The 14666-nt window shown below is 37.1% G+C and overlaps 1 protein-coding gene across 1 annotated transcript in view; it reads left to right on the top strand.

Annotated features, from left to right (window-relative positions):
• The window catches only part of AP4E1 (adaptor related protein complex 4 subunit epsilon 1), a 67229-nt gene that overhangs the window by 30041 nt on the left and 22522 nt on the right, over positions 1-14666 (top strand). Inside the window, exons 14-15 of the mRNA XM_045529196.1 lie at positions 2719-3021; positions 7880-7994. Coding sequence (XP_045385152.1) covers positions 2719-3021; positions 7880-7994 — 418 coding nt within the window. The remainder of the gene's footprint in view (positions 1-2718; positions 3022-7879; positions 7995-14666) is intronic.

The raw sequence follows: 14666 nt of genomic DNA on the forward strand, positions 1-14666 counted from the left end.
CAATGTCATAGCTCACTGCAACCTCAAACTCCTCTGCTCAAGGAATCCTCCTTCCTTAGCTTCCCGAGTAGCTGGGGCTACAGGCACACTCCAAAACATCTGGCTAAATTTAAAAATTTTTTGTAGAGACAGGGTCTTGCAATGGTTGCCAAGGCTAGTTTCAAACTCTTGGCCTCAAGTGATCCTCCTGCCTTAGCTTCCCTTACAGGCGTGAGCCACCACCTCCCGCCCCCTGTTTTCTTTCTATTACCGATTTCTAGTTTGATTTCATTATGGACAGAAAAAATATTATTTATTATTTCAGTTCTTTTAAATTTGTTGAGGTTTATGTTATGATTCAAGATATGGTCTGTCTTGGTATATGTTCTGTGGGTGCTTGAAAAGAATATGTATTTTGCTATTGTTGGATGGCATGTTCTGTAAATGTCAATTAAATTCTGTTGGTAGTGTTGAGTTCTCCTATATTCTTGCTGATTCTCTGTCTAGTTGTTCTATTAATTGTTAAGAGAAAGGTCGAGATCACCAACTCGATGGACTCCACTGACACTGTGAGAGGGTGGCCTTATTATTGCTGAGCAGTGGTGAAAGTCATGACTCTACCAGGCTTCCACTGATATACCCCAGCAGAGAGGGGCAGGGGTACCTCAGTACTCCCGGGTGGAAGTGAAGGGCAGGGTTCCTACGTGGTCTCCACTGACACTGCAGGGGATTAGGCCTCTCTATAGCTTGGTGGGGATGAAAGTCCTGACTCTCCATTTGGCCTTCTTAGTCATCACCTTGGTGGGGACGTTGGGACACCTCTTATAGCCAGTGAGGATGGAAGTCTTGGCTCTCTATCTGCCTTCACTTGTGTGGGTGGGGCTGCAAAGTTTTCTTTGCGGTGCTTGGCTGGTGTAGAAGCGTTATTGTCTAAAAGTCTTTCTGGCTTATTGACCAGAGGGCAGGCTCTTCTTGGGTTTTTTTTTCTGTGCCCTTTGGTATTTCCAGATTGCTGGCCCTCTCATACCTAATCTAGGGTATATGAGACAACTGATAATCCACTGTATTTGTTCCTTAGGTCCCAATGTCCTTAGGGATCTGCCACCTTTTCTCTGCCTTTCAAAGTCTTTTTATATGTGTTTTCCATATAATGTCAAAGGTTTTTATGGGTACTTAGTAGGAAGAATAGGGATTAATATGTCTACTCCATCTTCCCAGAAGGAGAAATCCATTAACCATTGATTTTTGCACTGGAATTTACATTACCTACTCTTCTGGAGCTACCTTCCGTCTGTCAAACTACTCTAAAAATTATCTTATTATTTAAGGACTGAACTCATTTGGTCCTATTTCTTTTTCCTCCTCTTCATTATTATTATTGTTAGCTATAAATTTTCCCTGTCCTATCACTTCACCTCCCTCTTTTCTTGCTGGTGCCAATATTACACCAAAGACATGAAAATATTCCACAAATACCACTTTGGAAAGATTTCACGTTTCCTAAATTTTCAATTTATTAATGATCCTTTGACCAATAGGTTTATATGTCACCTAAGTTAGATGTAAGAAAAAAGATATGTAACATAGATCAGTTTCCTTAAAGTCTGTTCTGTAGACTATCTGTATCAGAATTGGAATATGCCTGTTCAAAATGTATATCTTTGGGGACCACAGACATAATAAATCTGAAAGAATATTTGGGGAAAGAGCCTGGAAGTCTCTGGGTTCTTTTTTTGTTTGTTTGTTTTGTTTTTTTAAACAGGGTCTCACTCTGTTGCCTGGTTACAGTGATGTCATCATGGCTCACTGTATCCTCAAACTCCTAGGCTGAAGTGATCCTCCTGCCTCAGCCTCTTGAGTAGCCGGGACTACAGGTGTGCACAGCCACACATGGCTAATTTTTCTGTTTTTGTAGAGACAGGGTCTTGATACATTGCCCAGGCTGGTCACAAACTCCTGTCCTGAAGCAACCCTCCTGCCTTGGCCTCCCAAAGTGCTAGGATTACAGGTATGAGCTACCACACTTGGCTGAAATCTGTATTTTAATGAAACACCTCACATATCTCTTAGCTTATGAGAATCCTTTAAATATTTATTGGAAAATAATGACAGACTGTGAAAGTGCTTGTAGAAACCAACAACCAAGGCAGGTGTGGTGGCTCACACCTATAATCCCAGCACTTTGGGAGGCCAAGGTAAGAGGATTGTTTGAGCCCAGGAGTTTGAGACCAGCCTGGGCAACATAGCAAGAACCTGTTTCTACAAAAAATTTAAAAATCAGCTGGGCATGATGGCACATGCTGGTAGTCCTAGTTACCTGGGAGGCTGAAGTGGGAGCATCAGTTGAGCCCAGGAGTTCAAGGTTATATGAGCTATAATTAGGCCACTGCACTCCAGCCTGGGCAGCAGAGTGAGACCTTGTCTCTTAAAGAAAAAAAAAAAAAATCCTAACAGCTTAACAACCAACTCCCAAAGTTCAGAAGAAAGCTAATTCATAAAGGTATGTTGCTTTATGTATTGTTAATGACAAAGATGTAGAAAAACTTTTTGCATTGACTTTCAATTCTTGGTATAATTTTGAACCTAAAATATACCATTGTATCTTTAATAATTTCTTCACCATACATGTTTAATCTAGATTAAATTCACTGTAGCGTAGGCACTTTGTTTAGATTTCTGAGTATAGTTTATTGTATAACTTGACATTTTTATATAAACATCTCTTTGTTTTACTCATAGGTGTTAGGAGAGTATTCCTACCTCTTAGATAAGGAAACACCAGAGGAAGTTATAACCAAGCTCTACAAGTTACTTATGAATGACTCCATTTCTTCAGAAACAAAAGCCTGGTTAATTGCTGCTGTGACCAAGTTGACACCCCAAGCACGCTCTTCTCATATAGTTGAGAGATTAATCCAGGAATTTACCGTTTCTTTGGATACTTGTATGCGACAGCATGCATTTGAATTAAAACATTTGCATGAGAATGTGGAACTTATGAAGAACTTGCTTCCGGTTGATAAGAGTTGTGAAGACGTGGTGGTAAGACATCTGTGTTTCAGCTTTAAAAAAATTGCATTGTCTTTAAACATAGAATAATTCTTTTTTTTTGAGACAGTGTCTCTTTCTGTTACCCTGAGTAGAGTGCCGTGGTGTTAGCCTACCTCACAGCAACCTCAAACTCCTGGGCTCAAACAATCCTCTTGCCTCAGCCTCCACAGTTGCTGGGATTACAGGCATGTGGCAAGACACCTGGCCAATTTTTTCTATGTTTAGTGGAGACGGACTCTTGCTGTTGCTCAGGCTGGTCTCGAACTCCTGAGCTCAAGTGATCCTCCTGCCTGGGCTTCCCAGAGTGCTAGGATTACAGGTGTGAGCCACTGTGCCCAGGCCATAGAGTAATTCTTATATTTGTGATATATTAGGAATGTATCAAAATATGGCTTTTGTACCACTTAAGGTAAAAGTTGAAATTTTTCTCACATTGGTATGACAGAGAATTTGAGAGCTACTAATCAGTACTGATTCTAAACAGGAGTCGAAGAGTGTCTCTTCCAGAGAACTGCAATGAAGATACTTATACCCTGTGACAAACTCTTTTAATATATAATAATTTAGGAATTTATTTTATTGATTATTTATTTATTGACTTTAAAAATGGATATATAATAATTATACATATTTATGGGGTACATGTGATGTTTGAGACGTACATACAATGTATAATGATCAAATCAGGGTATTTAGGATATCCAGCACCTCAAACATTTATCATTTTTTTGTGTTGGTAACATTTCAAATCTTCTAGCTGTTTTCAGATATACAATAAATTATTAACTAAATTCACCCTACTGTGCTGTCAAACACTGGGACTTATTCCTTCTTTCTAACTGTATTTCTAACCGTTAACCAACCGCTTGTCATCCCTGCCTACGCCCCCAGCCTTAGGTAACCATTCTATTCTCTATCTCCATTAGATCAACTTTTTTTAGCTCTCACATATGAGTGAGAACATGCAATATTTGTCTTTCTTTGCTTTGCTTCTTTCACTTAATATAATGACCTCCAGTTCTATCCATGTTGCCACAAGTAATAGGATTTCCTCCTTTTTTATGGCTGAATGGTATTCTATTGTGTATATACACCACATTTTCTTATCCATTCATCCATTGATTGATACTTATATTGATTCCATATCTTGGTTATTGTGAATAGTGCTGCAGTAAATATGAGGGTATAGGTATCCCTTTGAAATACTGATTGTTGGATAATATGGTATTTCTATTTTTAGTTTTTTGAGAAACCTCCATACAGTTTTTCATTATGGCTGTGTTAATTTATATTCCAACCAACAATATATAAGAGTTCTCTTTTTCTGCATCCTTGCCAGCATTTATTTTTGTTGTTTTGATAATAGCCATTCTAACTAAACTGAGATGATATCAATGTGTTTTGATTTGCATTTCCTTGATAATTAGTGATGTTGAACATTTTTCTATATGTTTGTTGGCCATGTCTTGATTATTTGATTTTTTGCCATTGAGTTGAGTTCCTTGTATATTCTGGATATTAGTCCCCTGTTGAATGAATAGTTTGCAAATATTTTATTCTTGCCTCGTAGTTTTTCTCCCTCTCTCATTATCCCATTTGATTATATCATCCCATTCCCTCCTGGCCTATAAAGTTTCTGCTGAGAAATCCACGTTAATCTGATGGGGATTCCCTTATATGTGACTTGCCACTTTTTTCTTGCAGATTTTAGACTTTTCTTTTTGTCTTTGACTTTTGACAGTTTGACTATATACTGTGCCTCAGAGAAGACCTTTTCAGAATGAGTGTATAGGTGATCTTTGCACTTCTTCTATCTGGATGTCTGTATCTCTCATAAGACTTAGGAATTTTTTAGCTAGTATTTCATTAAATAGGATTTCTGTGCCTTTACCTATTTTTTTCCTTTTGGAACTCTCCGAATTTGAATTTTTTTTACTTTATGGTATCCCATATGTCACATAGGCTTTCATTCCTTTTTATTCTTTATTCTTTTTTTTTTTTCTGACTGGATTATTTCAAAAGACCTGTCTTCAAGTTCTGAAATTTTTTCTTCTGCTTGATCTAGTCTATTGTTGACGCTGTAGATTATATTTTTAATTTCATTCATTGAATTCTTCAGTTCCAGGATTCATATTTGATTCTTTTTATGATATCTACCTTTTTGTTGAATTTCTCGTTCAAATCATGGAATTTTTTAATGAGTTCTTTGTATTGTTTATCTGTGTTCTCTTGTGAGTTTCCTTAAGATCATTATTTTGAAAGCTCTTTCAGGTATTTCATACGTTTCCTTCTCTTTGGAATCTGTTATTGGACAATTATTGTGTTCCTTTGGAGGTGTCATATTTCTTTGCTTTCATTTTTTTTTGTCTTTACATTGATATCTGTATATCTGGTGTAACAGATTGGCTTTCATAGGGAAAGACTTTCCTATATATTTATGGTACTGGTTGAGTAGGGCACTTTGCTTTTATTTTTTAAATTTATTGTTATTTGTATATATTCATGGAGTACAGGTCCTATTTTGCTACATTGATATATTGCATTGTGGTAAGGTCAGATCCTGCAGTATATCCATCACTGGAACAACACACATTGTACCCACCAAGAAACCTTCCATTATCCACCCTCCTCTTGTCCCCCCAACCCTCTGAATCTCCATTGTGCATCATTTCCCACCCTGCTTCCATGTGAACACATTATTTAGCTCCCACTTATAAGTGAGAACATGCAGTATTTGTCTTTCTGTGTCTGAGTTGTTTCACTTAAGATAATGGCCTCTAGTTCCATCTATGTTGCTGCAAAAGACATTCTTTCTTTCTTTTTTATGGCTGAATAGTATTCCATTGTGTATATATACTACATTTTCTTTATCCAACTTTCTGTTGATGGACAGTTAGGTTGATTCCATATCTTTGCTAATGTGAATAATACTACGATAAACATACAAGTGCAGGTATCTTTTTTATATATTTATTTCTTTTCCTTTGGGTAGATAGCCAATAGTGGGATTGCTGGATCATATGGTAGTTCTATTTTTAGTTCTTGAGACATCTCCATACTGTTTTACATAGACATTGCACTACTTTGCATTCCCACTAGTATAGAAAAGTTCCCTTTTCTCCGCATTCTTGCCAACATCTGTTATTTTTTGTCTTTAATAATGGCCATTCTGATTGGTGTAAGATGCTATCTCATTGTGGTTTTGATTTGCATTTCTCTAGTGATTAGTAATGTTGAACTTTTTTTCATGTACTTGTTAGCCATTTGTTGTCTTCTTTTGAAAAATGTCTGTTCATGTCCTTAGCCCACTTTTTAATGGGGTTGTTTCTTATTGTTGTTGAGTTGAGTTCCTTATAAATTCTGCATATTAGTCCCCTGTTGGATGTATAGTTTGCAAATATTTTCTTCCGTTCTACACATTGTCTGTTTACTTTGTTGATTATTTCCTTTGCTGTGCAGAAGCTTTTTAGTTTAATTAAGTCCCATTTGTCTATTTTTGTTTTTGTTGCTTGTGCCTCTGAGATCTTAGTCATGAATTCTTTGCCTGGACCAATGTCCAAGAGAGTTTTCCCTAGGTTGTTTTCTAGTATTTTTATAGTTTCAGGTCTTACATTCAAGTCTTTAATCCATCTTGAGTTGATTTTTATATGCAGTAATAGATGGGGTCCAGTTTTTTTATTCTTTTGCATCTGGCAATTCAATTTTCCCCGGATTATTTATTGAAAAGGCTGTGAGAAGGGTACTTTGGTCTTGATTCTGGATGGGAACAGCAGCATAGTCTTTGTATTATTTCTTCGGCTGTGATCAGTGTCAGTGACATCTGTGAGTTTCTTGGTGATTTAGACTGTGATTGTTAGTGGAAACTTTGCTGGTAATGGGACACCAGGTGGGCTGGTCCTCAGGCACCAGTGCTGTTAGTGGCAGCCTGGGTTTATCAGTCCTCAGGCCCCTGGGCAGTATATGCAGGTGCCGGTGGTGGCATGTCTGGGTTCATTGGCCTCCGGGCCTTCAAGTGGTGTGCTTTGGTTCTGCAAGTGGCAGCAGTGGGCTGGGCACTAGTTGACTTTTGGGTAGACGGGAATAGGATAGTTAAATCTGCTACTGTGGGAGGCTGAATAATGGTCCCTCAAAGATGATCACATCTTAATCCCTGGAATCTGTGCATGTGTTACCTTAAATATTAAAGGGCACTTTGTAGCTGTGATGACTTTAAATGTTTGTGATGGGGTGATTACCCTAGATTATCTAGATAGGCTTTATATAATTACAGTGGTCCTTATAAATGTGAGGCAAGAGGTCAGAGAGAAGGCAAAGTAACTATGAAAGCAGAGATTGGACTGTTGTGGCCATAAACCAAGGAATGCTGGTAGTCTCCAAAAGCTGGCAGAGACAAGGAACAGATTCTTCCTTGGCACATCCCAAAGAAACCAGCCCCACAAACACCTTGATTTTAGTCCCCTGCAGCAAGAAACCAATACAGTCACAATACCTTATAGTATGTATTTCTGTCTCTTCTGGTACATTACAATTCTCAGCGTAGGAACTGTGTCTCTTTTTTGTCTCAATCATAGCACCTAAAAGGATGCCCTAATATATTAGATGCTCAAAAATATATTGTGCAATGCAGTGAAATTAATAATAACTCCAAATGATTTACATTGTTAGATTCTTAGCCAGATGATCTGATTATAGATGTTTCAGAAAGCCAGAGAGTTGGGTAGCAGTTTTAGAATGAAAGCTCTGTTTTTTACTTAAAAGGATATGTGGGCTAAAATTATTTATGTGAATGTACAATCTACTGCTTAGGATACATTTTTTAAATTACTAATTTTGTTTAATTTTAATACAGGTAGATGCTTCCTTATCTTTTCTGGATGGTTTTGTGGCTGAAGGACTCAGTCAAGGGGCAGCACCTTACAAACCCCACCACCAACGCCAGGAGGAAAAGCTTTCTCAGGAAAAAGGTGATTTTTCATAGGTTTATTGTATGCTAAATTGTAGAGACTTTTTTTATACAATTGATATTATAATCATTAAGTCAGTAACTAAAGATATTTACTTTTTATTATCCCTCTTTAAATACTTGTGATTTTGTTTACTCTGACTAGGTTTTCAGACACCCAGAAAAAAAAAGTTAGCCTAGTGTTATTCCCAAATTCATAGATGCCATATACATAAATGCCTAAGATATGGCAGCCATCCTGGAATTCTGAAAGAACTTGAAGGTGGACTTGTCATGTTGGTCACTGTACTAGTAGGGTGACACATATTAGTGTGACCATATCTATGGAAAAGTTTCAAAAAACAATCCTGATTATTATTGACTAGTGAGTTTCATTTTCATTCTGAGCAGTCTAGTATTTCTTAAGTGTATTAGAATGCTTCCTTCAACAAAATATCTGATCAGTTAAGTTATGAACAGCTAAGGAAGGAAAGAATAACTTTATACTTAAGAAATTCAGCCTGTCAGGAAAAGTCCTCTGTCATGATTTTGGTAAAGGGCAAATCGTTGAGTTATTTGCATGGTGGTTGGGAAGTATGCATATGAATAAAGGGGAGACCAACGAATATCACCTGTTTATCAGTTCAGAATGTCAATATTAAAAAGTTCAGTGCTGAAAGGGTGTTTTTTTTTTCCTATTAATCATTCAATAATTTTGTTGAGTATTTTCCAGGCTCTGTACTAGGCATATTTAGTTAAGAGTATAACTAAACCATTGATTCTAGAATGAGACCAGAAAGTTAAAAACTCTAATAATAGACTTAATGATATCTTTTTTGCAAAAGTATTTGTTATTTTAAGTCTTTTTAATTTTAGTTTTAAAATTTTTTCATTGTATTTTATTGTGGTAGGAATGGTACCATGAGATCTACCCTCTTAAATTTTTAAGTATAAAATATATTACTGTTGACTATAGATAGTAACACAATGTTGTACAGTAGATCTCTACTGCTTATTCATCATCTTGCTTAACTGAAACTTTATGCCCATTGATTGGTAACTGCCCATTTCTCCCTCCCCTTATCCCTGGCAACCACCATTTCACCCTTTGAGTCTATTAATATGAATTTGACTTTTTAGATAGCTCATATAAGTGGAACCATGCTGTATTTTTTTTCTGTGACTGACTTATTTCACTTAGCATAATATCCTCAAGGTTCATCCATGTGTTTGCATATTACAGAATTTCTTTCTTTTTCAAGGCTGAATAGTGTTCTGTTATATGTATATATCACATTTTCTTTATCCATTCATCCTTAGATAGACATTTAGGTTGTTTTCACATCTTGGCTATTGTGAATGCTACAGTGAATGTAGGAGTGCTCATATGTCTTCAAGATCCTGGTTTTGGTTCCTTTGGATAAATACCCAGAAGTGGGATTGCTGGATTATATGGTAGTTCTATTTTTAATTTTTTAGAAACCTCCGTACTGTTTGGCCTAGTGGCTTAACTGTTTTGGATTCCCACCAACAGTGAGTAAGGGTTCTAGTTTCTCCACATTCTTGCCAACACTTGTCTTTTCTTTTTTTGGTAATAGCCATCCTGACAGGTGTGAGGTGATATCTCTTTGTGGTATTGATTTGCATTTTCTTGATGTTTTGTGACCTTGAGCATTCTTTTCAGCTACCTGTTGGCCATTTGTATGTCTTCTTTGGAGAAATGTTATTCAAGTTCTTAGCTTGTTTTTTAATCAGGTTATTAGGGTTTTTTTCCCCCCTATTGAGTCAAAGGAATAACATATTTTGGAGATTAACCCTTATCAGTTATGTGGTTTGCAGATATTTTCTCCCTTTCCATAGGTTGCCGTTTTACTCTGTTGGGTGTTTCTTTTGCTGTGCAGAAGATTTTTAGTTTGATGTATTCCCACTTGTTTATTTTTGTTACTGTTGCCTGTGCTTTTGGCATCATATCCATGAAGTCATTGTGCATACCAATGTCATGAAGCCTTTCTCCTTTGTTTTCTTTAAGGAATTTTACAGTTTCAGGTCTTACATTTAATTTTTTAATCCATTTTGAGTTTATTTTTGTGTATGGTGTAAGACAGAGGTCCAATTTTATTCTTTTGTGTGTTAGCAACATCATTTATTGAAGAGACTGTCCCTTCCCTATCATGTATTCGTGGCATCCTAGCTCAAAATCAGTTGACCATAAGTGAGTGGACTTACTTCTGTGCTCTCCATTCTGTTCCATTAGTCTATGTCTGTCTTTATGCTAGTACCATACTGATTTTTTTGTCTGTTTGTTTGTTTTGAGACAGAGTTTAGCTTTGTCACCCTGGGTAGAGTACAGTGGCATCATCATAGTTCACTGCATCCTCAGACAACCGCGCTCAAGTGAACCTCCTGCCTCAGCCTCCCAAGTAGCTGGTACTAGAGGTGCATACCATGACACCTGGCTAATTTTTCTATTTTTAGTACAGACAGGGTCTCACTCTTGCTCAGACTGGTCTCGAACTCCTGAGCTCAACCAGTCCTCCTGCCTCAGCCTCCCAGAGTGCTAGGATTACAGTTCTGAGCCACTACCCCCAGCCCATACTGTTCTGATTATTGTAGCTTTGAAATCAGGAAGTGTGATGTTTCCATCTTTATTCTTCTTTCTCAAGATTGACTTGGCTATTTGTGGTCTTTTGTGGCTCTTCACTGGTGAATTCTAGCAAACATTTAAAGAATTAATGCCATCTTTCTCAAACTCTTCCAAAAACTTGAAAAGGAGAGAACACTTCTGGACTCATTTTATGAGGCCAGGATTACTGTGATACCAAAGCCAAACAAAGACACCACACAAAAAGAAAACTGCAGGCTAATATCCCTGATGAATATAGATGTAGAGATCCTCAACAGAATACTAGGAAATCAAACCCAACAACAAAGTAAAAAGATCATATACCACAGTCAAGTGTGATTTATTCCAGGGATGCAAGGATGGTTCAACATATGAAAATGAATTAATGTGATATACCATATTAACAGAATAAAGGATAAAAATCACATGATTCTCTCAATAGATGCAGAAAAAACATTTGAAAAAAATTGAGCATCATTTCCTGATAAAAACTCTCAACAAACTAGGAATAGAAGGAAATACCTCAATGTAATAAAGGCCATAGATAGAAAAGCCCACAGCTAGGCCGGGCGTGGTGGCTCATGCCTATAATCTTAGCCCTCTGGGAGGCCGAGGCGGGTGGATCGCTCGAGGTCAGGAGTTCGAGACCAGCCTGAGCGAGACCCCGTCTCTACTAAAAATAGAAATAAATTATCTGGACAACTAAAAAAATATATATAGAAAAAATTAGCCGGGCATGGTGGCGCATGCCTGTAGTCCCAGCTACTTGGGAGGCTGAGGCAGTCGGATCGCTTAAGCCCAGGAGTTTGAGGTTGCTGTGAGCTAGGCTGACGCCACGGCACTCACTCTAGCCAGGGCAACAAAGCGACACTCTGTCTCAAAAAAAAAAAAAAAGAAAAACCCACAGCTAACAACATAACTTTGTAACTTTGTATGATAAAAAACTTAAATCTCTTCCTTTAAGATCCAGGACAAACAAAGATATCCATTCTTTCCATTTCTAGTCAACGTAGTAACTGCAAGTCCTAGCCAGAGCAGTTAAGCAAGAATGGCATCCAAATTGAAAAGGAAGAAGTAAAATTTTCCATCTTTGCAGACAATATGGTCCTATATATAGAAAACCCTAAAGACTCCATTAAGAAAATGTCTTAGAACTAATAAACAAATTTAATAAAGTTGCAGGATACAAAACCAACATACAAAAATCAGTTACATTTCAATGCACTAAATGAACTATTTGAAAAGGAAATTAGGGCCGGGCGCAGTGGCTCACACCTGTAATCCTAGCACTCTGGGAGGCTAAGGCGGGAGGATTGCTTGAGCTCAGGAATTTGAGACCAGCCTGAGCAAGAGCAAGACCCTGTCTCTACTAAAAATAGAAAGAAATTAGCCAAACAACTAAAAATATATATAGAAAAAATTAGCCAGGCATGGTGGCGCATTCCTATAGTCCCAGCTACTCGGGAGGCTGAGGCAGAGGATTGCTTGAGCCCAGGAGTTTGAGGTTGCTGTGAGCTAGGCTGATGTCACGGCACTCTAGCCCGGGCAACAGAGTGAGACTGTGTCTCAGAAAAAAAAAAAAAGAAAGAAAAGGAAATCAGGAGAACGGCCCCATTTACAATAGTGTGCCAAAAAATAAAATAAAATACCTAAGAACAAAACTTAACTAAGGAGGTGAAAAACTTGTATATTGAATACTGCAAGGCATTGATAAAAGAAATCAAGTAAGACACAAATGGGAAGACATCTTGTGTTCATGGATTAGAAGACTCAGGTTAATAAAATGTCCATACAAACCAAAGCAGGGTCCATGCAAACCCATAATGAATCTACAGATTCCTTATGATCCCTATCTTTTAAGGCTTTTGATATATTATTTAGCACAGTGATACCTAATGACTTTGAAACTTCAGTTCTCTTTCAAAGTACAATCAATTTCTTCTCCATTAACTCCTTTATATATATATATATATATATGTATATATATATATTTTTTTTTTTTGAGACAGAGTCTTGCTCTGTCACACCAGCTAGAGTGTAGTGGCATCGTCATAGCTCACTGCAACCTCAGACTCCTGGACTCAAGTGATCCTCTTGCCTCAGCTTCCTGAGTAGCTGGGACTACAGGCATGTACCACCACACCTGGCTAATTTTTTCCATTTTTTGTAGAAATGGGGTCTTGCTCTTGCTTAAGCTGGTCTTGAACTCATGATCTCCAATGATCCTCCCACCTTGGCCTCCCAGAGTGCTAGGATTACATCCCTGAGCCACTGTGCCTGGCCTAACTCCTTATATATTGATAGAATATGTTGGAGGGGAAAAAGTAAAGTTTTGAATTACAATTGCCTGACTTGTGACTATACTGCATATAAAGGCCTTTAGACATCCAGGGCATGGAATGAAAATCTCCTGGAGCTCCAACCTGGTTCAGTTGCCATATTTCCTTATTTTCAAATGTTTGGGGGCCATCAGTTGCCATTACTAAAGTCAGGGGTTGGGGTAGGGAAGGGGAGGTAGGACGGGGAGACTATTTCCTGACACTGCCTGTTTTCTTTCTTAAAATAGTTTAAATGGCTGACACAAATCTAATAGATTGCCCTGGAATTCCCCAAGCTTATGCAGTTCTTTGCCAAGTACATTTTTTTCCCATAGAACTATCATTATAAATGGGATTAAGCTCTCAAACTGAACTCTTCCTCCCTCCTCCCAAATCTACTTTTCAAAAGTTCTCTAAAGCAAAATTAAAATTTCATGAGTTTAAACTGTTATAGAAAATGAAACTGGCCATGACACAGGACATAGCAAGTGCTTACTAAATACTTATGGAATAAATTATAAAATTATATATCTTAGAATTGGGACTGTCTATAAGACAGTAATAAAGATTAGGGGGAAAATAGGTATTTTCTTCATGAAGAGTTGTTAATTCTGGAATCCTTCAAGTATCAATCAGTTGTGATATCTTGAGATTTTTATAAATCATTTGTAGAGAGTAGTAGTTAAATGTTACTTTAATAAGTGATAGATAGCTCTCTTGGGTAGAAAAATGTCCAGTTTCTAAGAATAAACTTCAGGAAAATACTGTAAAATACTAAGAATTGGCAAAAATTGGTGGAGTATTGGTAAACACACTTTATTACCAGTTCCCATCCAAGAAGAGCATTTAGGATCAGTGTAGAGTATTCTATTGAAGTATTATTCAAATATGTTGTAGCCTGAATGTTGGGTAACACCAGAAATAGTAAAGGAAATAGCAGTATAATCTTCTATCTACTAAACTATGGCTATTAGAAAGCCATGACAAGTTCAGGTTGTTAGTCTCTCAAAGAATAAAATTAAATAACAATAATCAAATAATTAAAATTAATTATTTAAATAATTTAAAATGAGTAATTATTAATAATAAAAAACAGCCATGATATAGTCAAATGGTCAAGGTATAAAAGAATGGCAGTACAAGTTACAATAAGTGAGTGTGCATAAAATTGAAGCCTCTAAAGTGATGAAGGATACAAATAGGTTAAATATTTACTGATAGTTTATTATCTCTCACCTGGATTACTTCAGTAACTCCCAACTCCAAGGACTCTCTGCCTCCAGCTCACATTTTCTCTTCTGTGTGAACTGCCCTCATTCTTCGTCTAGTTAACCTTCTACATATTCATTAAGTTGCAGTTCAGTCACCTTCTTCCTTCTGGCTCTTTCTGTATACCATTTTTTTCCTTCTGCTCCCACATGCAGCTCTTGCACATCTAGTTAACTTATCAACATCTCTGACTGTTTTAGTCATTTATTACTGTATGGATCTTGGGGCATTTTCACTAGAGAATGAAAATAATGTGGTTTGAACTTTATTCTTCAACCTTGAGCCTTTCCAGGCTTTCCTTAGATGATAATCTTAATTCTTTGTCTCAGAATTGAAATTTTATCTGTCTGTTCTTTAGATACTGTCCCCTTCCATGTCTGTTTTTTTCTATTTTTAAACTTTCTACCTCTAATTTTGAACTTCTTTCTGCTCTTTGACTTAAAATCTTTCTTTTTAATTGTGCATAGGAAATATTTCTCGAGCT

This window comes from Lemur catta, chromosome 1, assembly GCF_020740605.2.
Source record: "Lemur catta isolate mLemCat1 chromosome 1, mLemCat1.pri, whole genome shotgun sequence".
Classification (NCBI taxonomy): Eukaryota; Metazoa; Chordata; class Mammalia; order Primates; family Lemuridae; genus Lemur; species Lemur catta.